General features: G+C 40.3%; 1 protein-coding gene across 6 annotated transcripts in view; it reads left to right on the top strand.

Annotated features, from left to right (window-relative positions):
* The window catches only part of LOC117897733 (heterogeneous nuclear ribonucleoprotein D-like), a 102857-nt gene that overhangs the window by 48928 nt on the left and 38514 nt on the right, over window positions 1-15415 (top strand). For 4 of the 6 annotated variants that reach the window (XM_034806765.1, XM_034806762.1, XM_034806763.1 and 1 more), the window contains exon 3: window positions 9129-9176. The exons of the other annotated variants lie outside the window; for them this stretch is intronic. In XM_034806765.1, coding sequence (XP_034662656.1) covers window positions 9129-9176 — 48 coding nt within the window. The remainder of the gene's footprint in view (window positions 1-9128; window positions 9177-15415) is intronic. 6 annotated transcript variants of the gene reach the window in all.

Here is a 15415-nt window from a genome sequence, read left to right as displayed (position 1 = left end):
TCGGGTAAAATCGGGAAAATAAGGGAAAATTCGGGAAACTAAACGGGAAAAAGTATCGTGCAGTATGTGCAGTGTACAACAACAAGTGTGTGTTAGTGAAATCAATAAAAAATCAAGATCATTTGCGGAGGAGCACAGCAGCGAGGCTAGAAGCAGATCGTCGATGGAAATATGCGGCAATATGTGAAAGTGAAGTGTGTGTTAGTGAAGTGAAACAAAATGTGGTGCAATGGTTGAACATTTTGTGGACAAAAAATGCGAGATCATATGCGAAATATACGACAATATGTGAAAGTGAAGTGTGTGTTAGTGAAGTGCAGTGAAATATGGTGAAATGGTTGAACATTTGTTGACAAAAAATGCGAGATCAATTGTGAAATATGTGAAAGTGAGTGTGTGTTAGTGAAATATGGTGAAATGGTTGAGCGTTTAATGGGCAAAAAATGCGAGATCAATTGCAGAGGAGCACAACAAGGCTAAAAGCAGATCGGCGTTGGAAATATGCGGCAATATGTGAAAGTGAAGTGTTAAATGTGTTTTTTTTTCGTACAAATGTTCTAAATTTGCACCAAGGGCTTGCAATGTGTGTGTGTGAAAATGTGCCAAAAAAGGCGCAAAGTTGTCCCCTCCCTTTACCCAGCAATCATATAAAAGTGCAAGAAAAAAGAAGAGGCGCAAAAAGCAAAGAGAAGAGCGAGTGTCAGCGCTCTCATTTCAAGTGTCTCCTAATAGGGTGAAGCAACGCAATTCGTGCCAGTCTGACTCTCTCTCGTTTAGTGTGTGCGTACGAACTTCCGTCCCAATGCCTCACCTTAAATTAATGTGCCCAATATCTGTGCTCATATTAGAATCTCTCGCTCGATCCCGTTTCATTTATTTCGTTTCGTTCGTTTCGTCGTATCGTCGCGCGGGTTACGTATGCATGTGTGTAAAGAGGACAATTAGTGCTTCACGGCACATGCGAAAAGAAGAATCGCAATGAGGAAAAGAAGAATGTAAAAGGCAAGTGAAAATTGATGTTTTATGTTTGCTTTACAGTTTATACTTTGTTTTCGCAAATGCTCGTATATTTTTCTCAGTGACGATCATTTTTTTTTTTTACTTATTTTTGTTTTGTTTATTGCCGTACCCTATGGCTTTACGCTCTCGAAATTAACCAAAAACAATTCTCCTTACACTTGCACCTCTCGATAAGTGAGTGTGGGTGCACGCAAAGGCAGTTTTTCTCACCTTGCATAATTTTTATACCCGGTACTCGAAGAGTGAATAGGGTATTTTGTATTTGTGCACAAAGTGGATATACATATGTAACGAAGGACACGTTTCCGATCCCATAAAGTATATATATAATTTTGATCAGCATCAATAGCCGCGTCGATTGAACCATGTCTGTCTGTCCGTCCGTCCGTATTGTTGAGCGCCTTGATCTCAGAGACCATAAAAGCTAGAGCCACTAAATGTTGCATCCAGCCTTCTGTATGCTCACACTGTTATAAGTGTATTTCAAAAATGAGCCCCGCCTCCTTAACAAAAAAGGCCATTCCGTAGGGAATGACCATATCTATCAGATCACCAAAATGGGATCCGATTGGATCATTATTATAGCCACAATGGAGAAATTAATTTTCAGTGGCCAAACCCACCCCGTCCCGCAGCATTCACACTCTGTTTCGCGCTGTTTATGGCCTCTGCCCCTGACACATCTCTGCCGCTGCCTCTGCCGCTGCCTCTGCCTAAACTCTGCAGTGTGTGTCTCTGGGGAGGGTGGCGAGCTAAAGGAGCGTGTTGGCGTGAGCAGTGTTGTTGATGTAGATGACAGATGAAGAAAAAATGTAAAATTTGACAAATAACCGCTAAAGTGCAGATGTAGTACTGAGTGCCGGGTATAAAAGTTGTGACGCGTAAGAAGCGTCTCACACGTCCCTTCTCGTTTTTTTTTGGCAATAGCTGCAAAGTGTAAAAACTGTTTCATTGGTTTTTGATTGGAAATGCAAATCAATTTTGTGGTTTGTGGCGTTTTTATGGCATAAGAAATTTATGATAAAACAAAAGCTTACCCTTTGCCATGCAATTTTATGCCAACATTTTAATTGGTAACATGCATAAGGGTCAATAAAATGTAGCTTATTGATGCAATTTTTAACTGAAATGCAGACCATCTCCCCGTTTCTTCAGTTTTTATGTGAACAAATTTGAGTTTTCTTATAAGCAATATTTTAATGAATTTTCTTAACATTTTAAAAAGAACTCACAATCCCCAAAGTTGCAACTTTTTTCATATATTCATGTAAATAGAACTTTAATAAACAAAGTTTTTCGGCCTTTGGTGTCATGGCGAAAGTTTTAGTGCAAGAAAACATCTGAGCCAACATGTACATACTATGTACATATGTATGTATATGTATATAATATGTAACATAACGCGCTGCAATGATGAAAACACAATTTTCATTGCGGTCTTAGATGGGGCGGCAAATGTAATAGTTACGAAATGTAGATGCAGTAGAAATATAACCATTAACATAGACACAGACCCCGAACCCGAACGCTTTTTGGGTGCCAACGCCACGCCACGCCACGCCACCACCCCCTTTCGACACATGCTCAGTCATGTGTTTGGGTGGGGGGCTTTTCTTTTGTGTGCGAGCCAGGAGCCAGTGCAGCCCCATCATGAAAAGCAATTTCATGTTATGAATCCGTTTTCGTCCAAGGCAAAGCACCGCGCCATTTCTACTTAGTATTTTTGTTCTTTTACTTTTTTTTGGGGCTTCATTCTATTTTGTTTCCTTCTTTCGTTGTTGTTGCTGTTGTATTTATTGTAAAATAAAATATTATATTTACAGTGTACGAAAATGTGGGCCCCGTTTTTCCCTCTCTCTCTCTCTCTGTGTGTGTGTAACCCTTTTTCTGGTTGTTCTGGGGTGTAAGTGTGTGTGCGCTTATGGCAGCCTCAAATGGTTAAAATTGTTGGGGCTATTGGATACTGCATGGGGATTAGTCTTCGGAAGGTTCGCTAAGGTTCTTAATTAAAAAGAATTGTTGGGTAGCTTTAGGCTAACATTTGGGATGACATTTCCTGTGATTAAAGAGCAGTTTGCGTTGTTAATTTAAACAAATCGAAGCCAGTCTTAAACTAGAAAGGACTCTCCGCTGTTGGAGCTACCAATCTGTACTTTTCAAATGTTTAAAATCCCATAGCTAACTCCCTAGGTACCTAGCAGTCGTTTCCTATCCCCTTTTGCCTTAGCCAACGTTTACTTATATTTATCTCGTTCTACTCTTTCTACTTCCCTCTGCGGTTGCCAGAGCTGCCAACTTTTCTACTTGGGACTGCCATTTCGTTGATTCTCCTGCCGCAAATATAACGGCAGTGGCAACACCCACACACCAACAACAATGGCAGGCAGCAGGCAGCAGCCAGCACAGCGGCAATTCGTTCCGCCTCGCATATCGTCACACAAACACACAGACACCCTCCATTTCCGTTGTATTTTTTACACAACCACCCCCACCCCCCAAGTATCTGAACCGCATTTGCCACCACTAAACCACCCCCCGTTGTCTAGTGCTGGTGGGAAAAAAAAATGAAACTATTTTCGTATTTGTAAGATTTTGGCATTGGATAAAAAGTTGCCGGAGCTTCGACAGCGTGAAAGCTTTGCCCAAAAGTAGACTACACTTATTTGTGTGCCAGTATGTGTGAGTGTGTAGCTGCGAGTGTGTGTGTCTGTCCTGTAACTGTGTGTTGTGCCACTCTCCATGATAAGTCCAATTTCTGTTTGGATTTCGATTATTTGCTGCTACTGTTGAGGGAATTGGAATGGGATATGTTTGTTGTCCTTAGCAGTTTTTTTGCAAATTTCTGCTGGCAAAAACTCTTTAACGTTAGAGCAAATTGATGCGACAGAAAGGCTAAATGGTTGGTCAATTTATAGAGGAAGTGCTTGGAAATATTATACAAATATTTTCATGAAATTTTCTTTAGTTTCTTTTTAACAAGTGCTAATAGAAATGAACATTTTAATTTAATTTAAATTAAGTAAAATAGATTAAAAGGGTCAACATTCGAATCAAGTTACTTATTTGTATTCCCCCACTCATAGATACCCTAAGAAAAAAACACGTTCATTCAGCATCTTCTCAGAAATTTGCATAATTTTAACCTCCCTAAAAGGTTGTCTCTCTGTAGCAGCCGAAAACTTTTATTTGTCAATAGTCATTTTGATGCGAGTTTTATTTTATGTTTATTGTTTCGGAATGTGGTTTGTGTCACACATTAGAAGTGAGCAAATTGGTGTGGCCCGTCACTACAAACTGTCCGAAGCAATTTGAGATGATTTTGGGTGTTGCTTTTGGGTTACCGATACCTGCCCGAGCTGTTGTCTGTTGAAATATTGACGAGTGTCTCTTAACGACAAACCATTTAACGCATATGGCCTAAAACCCCAGAACGAAGCGACACATAAATGGCATAATTAACGCATATTAAATGTCACCATTAAAATGGACAGGCCCCAAACAGTCCTCTGGTCGCTGGTCCCAGTGTCCTCGTTAAAATCGAGCGAGCTGGCTGGTGTATTACGTATGCATATTGGTGGGCTCAGAGCTCGGAAATCGGGGCTTTGGTCTGCCAACCGACCGGGCCCGAAAGTGAGTGAATCATTTAAACGTGGAGGAAGTCAGCCCCGAGCAATCAGCCCTGTCGCGCAGCAAAAAGCTCTTTAAACGGCTTTGGTTTTTATGTGCAATTATACAGTTTTTTTTTATTCCCATTTCGAGAAAATACAACAACAACAAAAACATCCTATATAATTTATAAACGATATGTATGGTGCACATGACTGATGCCGTAGGAATATTTTATGCATATTTCTTCTCTTTTTTTTGTCGCTCACCTTGAGGGTTGGTTCTCCGCTCACGAGAAAACAAAAATCAAAAACGAAAAAGAATAAATGCAATTAAAATGCAGTTTATGGCGGCACACCATTCGAGTGAGGCAAGGGAGTGCCAGAGCGACCGGGGACCAGTGACTGGAGACTCGTGCCAGTTACAATTCGTCATATCGATGAATATTTGAGTTTCAGTCCACAGCCCAAAACGCGATTCGAATCGCGCGCGCACTTTCCGTGTGTGTCTGATTTATGTGTTAAGCTCTTTGGGCAATGCCCAGAAAAATTGTAATAGACAGTCGGACAGACCAACATTTGTTACGGCTTTTATGTGGACTGACAGAGTTGTCAAATGGCTCTGCAAAATCCAAAACGAAAGTGAGAGAGTACGAGCCGGCCTGCTGTCTGCAGAAATCTACTAAATCCGCTTTTGTGTGTATAGTTTGGAAACAAAATTGAGTGGATATATGCACTCCAACAGTTTCTGAGAGATTTCGAGATTTTGCAACAACAAACAAATACTTGGAAAGCTCCAATTTAGAATGGAAAATCTTTTAATTGAGTAAACAAGAATTTCAGATTCATCTCTTAAGATTCCTTGGGGATAACTCCTGAGATTATTTTCCCAAAAACATCTAGAAGCAATTCTTAAGCCTTATTGTCTAATCTAATTACGCGTGCAGTGAAGTCAATATTCCTTCAATAATCCTAACTCCCCTTGCAGAATGTTTCCACCAGATAAATTACCAAATTAACAACTATTTTACTTAAGTATCCCCTTTCTTACAGCCAATTATTAAGTATTTTCCTACCATTTTCTACCACAACTAAAGTTTGTATGTAGCTCACTGAGTTTTAAGCGTTGACCGCGACAAGCCCGAGACACGATACCGATACCGAGAACCCTTTCAGTGCCGTGCAGTGCATTTACCTACTTGCATACTGCTTACATATGTACATTGTACATACTCGTTTATGCATATTTGATGCACACGCCGAGCAAAACGTTTAACTAACGTTTTATATTGCACATGTAGCCCCCAAGCCTCGTGCACATTCCCACCCCCTAAGTTTGTTTACGGCTCTGAATCGATTAAAAGGATTGCGTGGAAATTTTTAATGCCAATTTGTTGGGAGGGCGAGCAGCCAGAAGGAAGTGCTGCTCGAAGCGCTTAGGGATATGCAAATGTCCAAGAGGTGTAAGGATATGCAAAAGAGGCAGTTTGTCCACTGGCTCTGAGGATGTAGGAATTGGAATAGAAAGCAAAAGAGAGCTTTTCCGTGTATATAATTGTCCTGGCGCAAAACTAACAATCTTAAGCGTGGAAAACAAATCATAGAAACATTTAAATATATTTTACATTTATTTAAAAACAATTGTGAATATTTAAACTAATTTTACATATTTTTTCTTTCATTTCAGGTAAGCGACAACAACCCAGATTTGACTATAGAAAAACCCTCAATAGGGATCGTAAGCCGTAGGAAGCATTGGTATTCAGTGTGTGTTTTGTGTGTGTCCTTAACCCCCATGTAGACAAACTAATTCCCATCTACATATTTATCTATATGTACTTATAGTCGTGTAAATATGTATGTATATCTACGTATTTGTTAACCTAACCGAAACATATTCTCTCTTTACATTACAAAAACATTACTTATTATGTGCTAGTATTTATGTAGTTTTAACAACATCAGAAAACCATTCTACCAAACACATTCCCACACCAAAAAGAGCGACATTAGCATATCTGACAAATCCCAAATTGAAAAACAACATTTTATCTGGGCGAAAAATCTATTACATTTGCATACAATTTATGGCAGGAAATTAAAAATGTTTTTCCTTGTGGCTTCCTTTTTTTTTGTTTTGACAATTTGCCAACGATTTTCCCCCACCGATAGTGGATTGTATTTTGTGTGTCCGCATTTTAGAAAAAGCGCATTGTGTAGGAATACTTTTGGCTGGCAGAGTGGCGGCTTTTTGGCGGCTTATCAAATAATCATTTAACTTTCTTTTCGCCAATTTTGTTATTTAATTGTAGAAGTGTGGGGCCGAGGGAAAGTCGCTTAATTAGCGGCCTTTTTCCAAAAATGCATAAAAATACAGCTTTCATTCTTTAGGAATATTTCTGTATGTATACGTACGTATGTATGTGAGTAAGTGTGTGGGAATCAGACTTCGTTCCGCTCTTAATTACAAGCGAGTGCGTCCCCTGGGCCTTTCCGCCTAATGCGCTCTCTCATTAGCCTTTTCAGGCGAGTCTTCTCCTACGTCTGCTCCCTCGTTCCTTCTTGACATTTTGGTGTCACATCTAGGCAAGGAAAATTCTACAATTTGGTCTACATTCTATCAACATTTAAGGGGAGCGAACCCACACACGTGACAGGTGACGCCTGTGAAAAGAGAGAACGCCGTGGGAATGATGAGAAGATGAGAGCCAAGGCACACAAATACGTATCTTTGGGTTAGGTAAATATATCCTGAGGGCTTGGCTTCAAGTAGAAAAACAAATTAGTTGAGAAAAGCATTTCCATTCAGTGCTTATGGAGTGTTCAAAAAATACTTTAAGATGTTAAGTATCTCTGCTCAGAGTAAAGGCGAAATAGCTGCACCATTGAAATATATTTGCCATTAATTAGTAGTTAAATATCAAATCAAATATTAGATTAAAACTGGAACTGATTTTTCATACACCACCACTCAAATGAAAATGTCGAAAAAATGTTCAGCCAACAGACTATTTCAATCTGATCAAAATTATCTCTATTTCAATTCAAAACAGTGGAAATTTCCAGCACTTTGCTCTCTCGAGTACGCCACACGAACATGAAATATCCGAAATAATTCCACAATTGCATTCCCTTCTCTTTTCTGCCGTACTGCTGCCATATTATATCCTGCACAATCTATTAAAATTACAACAATTATTAAGTATACGCCCGGGTGCCCAAACACAAAGCAGGTTCAACATTTATGCCAATTAAATTTAAAATAAAAATTAAAATTTTCGTATGTTGTATATTTTGTATGTACTCTCTCTCTCTCTCTCTGTCTTCCTGTTTTTGCGGTAGTCGTAGGATATTTATGTTGTGCGAGTCTCTAGCAAAATAGTTGTTGTATAATTTAAACATAGTTTTTCCTGTACTGTTCCTAGAATTTATTGTATGTTCAACCAAACAGGAGAACCGAACATGAATGATTTATAATGATATATTTATGTACATGTACAAAATTCGATGCAGAATTTGTCCTTCCCTTTCCCCTCTCGATACCCTTTGTCGTTGTTGCTGCTGCTGCTGCTGGTTTGGCTTACATTTGATAATTCATTTCATATATAAATACGTACATATTTTGTATAAATGTTTTCATTAGCGCATTTTAACATGGTCTTCTCCCCCCCTCATAAATAACTTGACTGTTTACAAATGGTTTTTGGTATTTAATATAAATCAGTAAAATAATATGTAATTGGTGCAGCCACAAACAAAACAAAAAATATATTTATAGGAAATATTGTGCATAAATAAATTTGCATCAATCATAAAATATTCATAGTGTAAAATACTTGAACCCTAACCCTTCCCCCACGTAGTCGTTGCTGTTGGATCTGTGTGTATGTCCGAGTGGGATTAAATCACTGATTAAATCATTATCCACTTGCTGCTCCACTTGACAGATGCTTCAATCCAATTATAGAATAATCGTAAATATTGAAAATTCATGTAAATAGAATTCTGCGTGTTTTGTGTCTGTCCCTCTCCTCGCTCTCTTCCTCATTCATGAAAAACTAAAATCAAAATTCATGGCAAATATTTAAATATATTATGTGCATTTTGTAAATATTATACACACACCCGCCTCCATATGTGAGAACCGCCCACACCCCCATTGAATAATAAATCAATCAATAACCGAGGTCGCGCCATGCATTTTAATGGACAACAATTCGAAACGTGGTTGGCCATCAACAAAAAGAAAAGAGACAAAATAATACCCCAGAACGTTGTCCATGTACGACACATGCATATCCATATTTCCCCCCCAAAACCCATTTATAAATATATATCCATACAAATAATGTAGTCAAAAACTCACAAAAATAACCAAAATACAACAAAAAACGAATCAGCAAAAAGTTTTATATGAGCGATCGAAATGACACAAAAAAAAACATTTGTTTTACCAGTGGCGACTTTTCTTCTTTTCTTTTCCGGTTTTCTTTTATATTTCAGGTTTCAGACACCCATTAAAGCGTTTGCCTGCCTGACAGCAGCCACAAGGTAAGCTCTAACCAGCTGATCAAAGCCCCCCCCCCCCCACATAACCCGAAATAAACCAAAAACACAACCAAAACCAAAACCAAAACCCCTCCCCAAAATACTCGTAACCAGTGTTAAATCCTTAAGCTTAATTCAATAATAATTGTTGTACGATTTTCATGTGCTCTCTGCGTGTGCTCTGTGCTCTGGTAGATATCCAAAAAACATTTTATTGGCTAATTAAAAAAAAAGAATTAAAATTCTACAAATTATGATTAGAAAATATAAAAGTAGCAACTATTTTGTGGTTTTCTTATTTTATTTTTTGCATTAGAGCTGTGAATAAAATGGAATTATGTATGTATATATTTTTATGCAATTATAATTTATTTTAGAAAACTGTTTAGTATTTTTTTGTTTAACGAGATGTTTTGTAGTAATCCATCGGGTAGATGTAGTCTAGACTTTTGTTTGGGGCTTTAATAGAGCGAACGAATTGGTTCAAATTTATGTAGAATGTTTTTAAACATTTTTAAACAATTCTTTGATAAATTACATAGTGGGAAAATTGGTAAAAAAAAAAAAAAAAAACTTAGGTTAGTTTTATTTTTTTATCTGAAATATGGCAATTAAAAGTTAGAGTGTAAAATATATAGCAGCGTCCTCTGAGCAACAGATTTAAGATAAATAATATTCAATTAAAAACTGTACCATGAAAATCCCAATTGTAAAATAATCTCCGTATTAAGGAGCATTTCAAACAACTTAGGTTCCATTTTGATGGAACTTTCAATTGAATTGCACACCTTCCACAGCTTTCTATTAGGAAGCACAACTGTTAAACCACAACAATCGAACCGGGCATAATCTTTCGACCTGGCCAAAAGCCAATTTGAATTTCAAATTATATGCCCATGGACCATACACAGGGCTCGCACCATTAGCCTTGGGATTCCAACAATAAGAAACATATTTATGCATTAAACAATAAACAGTCGAGAGGGGGGAGAAAGGGTGTGAATGGCAGGAAGGTTTAATCCCATTTGCGGCTGCTTGTTGCACTTGGCAGACAGACATCCTTGGCCCACAGATCCTGGCACGTTGTTCCTTTGCCTGCTGTGTGCTTGTCTCTCGCCTGCAGTTATTACGTCTTCTTCGCCTGCTGTTAGCTTGTTATAATTTTATTGTTTCTCCACATATATATAGATACATTTACTCGCATTTCTTGTACAATTTGTTGAACATTAAAGAGTGTGTAGGGTTTGAGAGCTGGAGACCTTCTAAATGTATCTAATGTCTCGGCAACGGTGCGTACGTGTTTATGGTCCTTGACTTGGCGGTTACCTCGGCCTGGCCGGTCTTTCTGCCTGTCTGTTCGCATACAGGTGTTTCCCTTGTTCACAATCCAACAGATTTGCATTAAAACGTTGCTCTTCAGAACAGATAATCAGGCCGTTGAGACAGTTAAAGCCTCTGGCCCGTCCAACAATCGCATAATTCCCCAAACGATAGACGTTGAATGATAATTACATAATCACAAACGTAATCGCTGATAATGACAACACTTTAGCGCCATCAAACACATCATAAAAAATAGAGAAAGGAGCGGGAGAGGGTGGCAGGGGCAGGCAACCCGCTAGAAACATCAATTACCAAAGTCAGACGACGCTGGGGCAAGCCTGGCCAACACACTCACACACGAAAAGCGTTGCAAATGGCTGCCAACAACAGTTAGTAGTGGCAGTGGCAACAACTGCATATGTATGTTTGTGCACTTGCAACATCAGTGGCACATGCAATATTTTATCTGCTAATGTGTAATTATAAACAATTTTGCTGTTTGTTATTTATAATGGTGCAACAAGGGAGAAGCCGCCGCCGCCGCCAACCCAAATAATAACGAGGGGGAACGTTGTGAGACGCTTCGTAAGCGGCACATCTTTTATACCCGGTACTCAGTCAGAAATTACATATGTATGTATGTATGTATGGATGAAATATAATTGTAACAGTGTGATATCACAGCAGTTTGGATGCACAACTTGGCTGCTCTAGCTCTCATAGTCTCACATCGGCTATTGATGCTGATCAAGAGTATACATATATTCCTTATAGGGTCATAAAAGTTTCCTTTTGAGCGTTACGCACATTGCTAAGATTACTAATGCAATGTACCCTATTTACTCTTCGAGTACGGGGTATCACCATAGAAACTAAAGCATTTTTTTGCTGCCCATTGCAGATTGAATGCAAAGGGTAGATTGGCTATTTGATGGTGTATGTAACGGAGAGCTGAATTCTGAGAATTTGTTAGGTGCAAGATTATGTAAGCCAGCTGACAGTCTATGCTCTTGATTGGATTTTAGGTCTGATAGTGTCCACACAGGTAATATTAGCTGCAAGGGTTTCCCTTAACCAGTATACCATAAAAATCAGTCCATCTTCAGTCTAGCGTCTTAATGCAACATTAATAATAGAGACATTAAATAGACGTTTCCACATTTTACGAGTCAAAAAAGACACCATAAAAACCTGCGTAGCACTTATCACATGTCCCAGGGGGTATCCCTTCAGTCGACTTTTGTTTTTATTTTATTTTGTAATGTTTTTGCCTGTGTTTGTTATTGTGCAACCATTATTTTAGCTATTGTTGCTATCGCGTTTGTTGCATTGTGCGAATGCAATTTTAACAAACGACTGACGATAACAATCGCTGGCAAATTGTCCCCCAAGCGGGGAGAGGGTGGTGAGGAGTGGCAGCGGAATGCGTGAGTCCAACACATTTGCCACATTCCAAAAACTGACAAACGATATGCCATACACCCGGTTGTGCGATGGGCGAAAAAAGGCCCCGCGGGCTGGCTGGGGAAAGTGCGGAGAAAGGTGCTAAAATTCCATGATACAAAATGTAAAAAATAAAAAAAAAACGAACATTGAAAATAAAATGGCGTGAAACACGCAACGGCAGCAACAAAAGTAACAGGCAACAACTGTTGCAAAATTAATTGCATTACAATTTATGTTTAGAAATTAAAACTTGGCACTGTGGCACTTGGTGTTCTTGCTGCGGTTTCATTTTGTGGCTGCAGCTGCAAGTTCAACGGGAACGGGTAGTGCAGTTCTCTGGACAGTTTATTGTTTTCCAGGTACTCTGGTGGGGTAATCTAAGTGATCCTTAAACAGAGTTGTTGAGCGGCTAAAGCTAAATATAGTGTCATGGAGAGGTGTTAAAAATAACATGGAATTGGCTACAATTGAACAAATAGTACAGCTACAACGATGAGTACGAAACAAAGTCAATTTCCTAAGCCATAAACCTCGAAAGGTACGCCAACTAATTGACTTTTATCTAGTTACAAAGCCTTAATTGTTATTACCTCCCACAGCATCCACTAACTTCTATTTGAAATCCATCTAAATCTGCGGACAGACAGGGGTTGGCTCCTTTATCCCCCGCTAGTTTACATTTCCTGCCCCTCTAATGTTCACTCCTTAAGTCTCCTTAACAAAACGTTAGCATACTTTTCAGCTGCGCAAACAGCAAAACAAGAGACTCGGTCGGGCACCACAATCAATTAAAGTTGCGGGGCTGTGGCTGTGGACATCTCTAGCGTTTGTTGGTTTCTGTGGCACACAGCTGCTGCAACACGCAGCGGCGGCCACACGAGCCCATTACAAAGGCTACACGAGAGCATGGTTGAGGCTGGGGCTGCGGATGGGTTCGGGTTTGCTCTACTGTTCCAATTATTGTCGCCCTTTCACCTGCTGCCTGTGGTCTATTTTTTTGTTGTTGTTCGTGGTGTTCGGTTTTAGGTTTTTTGGGTGCGCTGTTGCTGTGGCACTTTTAATTTCCCAGTCCAACTGTGGCGCCTTCCCCATGTCCCCCTCGAGCGCTTTCTAACCGGAAGCGTATTGTTATGTATTGTCTTTGCCTCTCTTTTTGTTGTTGCTGTTTCGGAACAACATCCGCTTGCTGGCAGGCTCTTTAATTGCGTCAAGCGTTGCGTTTTTTGACAGTTTTTCCTTCGTTTTTTCCTGTGTTTTTCCCTGTTGCACTTGACTCAGTTTTGGGTCAAGTTTTTACGTTTTTGGGGGCAGTTAAATTCCTGGAATTTGGAATTGGGCAATGGACAGCAGGGAATTTAATGCTTCGCTGGCTACGGCAGCACCAATAAAAATGTTCCATTGAAATGGTCAGCAGTCTGGAAGGGAAAAGACTCTGCTTTGGCTCTGACTAATGAAATCTGGTTTTGTACGTTAGTGACGCTTGTCCCAGTCCTAGACGAGACCTCTTGGTACTCTGCTGCTCCTTCAATCCCCTCCGATTGAGGGGCCCTGCCCTGACTAGTCTCTGGTGCCTGCTCAACCTGCTCCGCTCTGGCAATGTCCTGCGCAACCACTTAATTTCCTACACTGCGTATACGAAATATCGATGTAATTTCCTTGCAAACGGAATTTATGGCACAATTGCAGGAGGCATTAGAAGCTGCCAAACACCAGCCAAACGCCAGCAACCAGCCAGCTGTCTCTATTGCAATTACATTTGCCATTTTCCATTTTTGATGCGTTCGCTGATAGAATTCCAACCCGCAATACGCAGTGTTGTACAGGCGTAGGGGGACTGTGTGCAGAGCTGATGATTTATGCATTGGCCAACACCTTTTAAGGGGGAGAGCGGCTAGAAAAGGGTTGCAGGGGGACTGTGTCTGTGTGTGGCAGCTTATGCAAATTCGTGCGAATCGCGTTTTCAATTTTTGCCTCTTGTTGTTTTTGTCGACACGGTTGGAAATATGCAAATGAAGCTCATAATTTGCTTGCAGCTAAAGGCGGGAAATTACCAAAAATGAACTACGATGCTGAACAATGGGCAATGGCAAAAGGCAATGGCAGAGGAATGAAAGTGTGGAGCGGTATGGGAGGGCAGCACGTGAGGAAAACTTTTAGCCACAGAGGCAGCAGCAGCGCACAAACTTTCTTTCGCTGCCCCGGCCCGGACCTGGCCAAGCAGTAAAAGATAGGATAGGTTTACCCTCCCGCCCCCACACACCGCCACGAAATGTACACCAGGTCCTGTCGCTAGTTTTGCTCCCAAAGGTCCTGCCACTACTTTTGCTACCAAAAAAAAGTAGCAAAATCTTGCACGGAAAAAGTGGAAAACTTTAGCACTGCACACATGACCCATTAATAAGTGCACGCCAGTTGCTGCTCGGTGGAAAAGCAGAGGAGGGGCTGCAAGGGCAGTGGTTGCACGTTGTCAACATAAATTTTATAGGCAGGCAGGCTAGCCCGGTGAACTGTTGGTGCTGCTGCTGCTGCCACAGCTGGTGGCAAAGTTTACACTTGCTAGCAATTTAAATGCGTTTATCTATTCGGAAAATGCGCCCAAAAAAGGGCTGCGCTTGTACGGGAAAGTCGTCAAACAGTTTAGGGATTAGTTCTACAATTTCATAAAATTTTTGCAGCGCAAAATCAAGTCAGGCAGCATCTTGATGTCGATATATCAAGCCAGCTCTGACTGCAGCAGCAGGTCAAGGCTGCAGGCATAATTAAAAATGCAACTATAGCGAGAGGCACCCACACACACTCGTATCTTATGGATAAATGTAGCCAGTAAATGTAGCTACAGAATTGCAGTCACAGCCAGTCGGGGCGGGGTTGGCCTGCCAATGGCAAGTCAATGATAATGAGTCAAAAAGCGGAAGCTATGAATAAATTTAGCTGTGCACGAGAGTGCGCACATAGTCACACACACGTGCACACAGATACAACTACATGGACACAGCTACAACTACATGGACACAGCTGCATGAACAAGTCAAGTGTTTAATATGCAAGAAACGTTCGCACGGGTCAGGAAACGGAGCGAGAGAGGGAGGTGCATGTAGTGCAACGAATGGATATCGTGCAGCGACCCAATAGATAGATAGATGGATGGATGGATGGATACATAGATACTCTGACCCAAAGGCGCACTTGCCCGCAAGCGCCATCAACTCGATATACGTAATACCCAAATCATAATTGGGGGCCCATCCAATATGCCTCCAATTAACTTAGCGTTTTGCGTTAAGTACGTGATGTGTGGCATCCCTGTCTCTTAAACGGCTTATCCTAATTATAATTTATGCAGACCAAAATCGAAAGGCCTGTGGAAAGGGATCAAGGGTTTATTATATTAATGGTTGTACTTACGGGTTGAAATATTCTTGAAGGTCTCGACTTAAGTTTAACTAAAAGAGTGAAGTTTTAGCTTCAAAATT

Source organism: Drosophila subobscura, chromosome O (assembly GCF_008121235.1).
Source record: "Drosophila subobscura isolate 14011-0131.10 chromosome O, UCBerk_Dsub_1.0, whole genome shotgun sequence".
NCBI lineage: Eukaryota > Metazoa > Arthropoda > Insecta > Diptera > Drosophilidae > Drosophila > Drosophila subobscura.
This window is presented reverse-complemented; position numbering and strand designations above follow the sequence as displayed.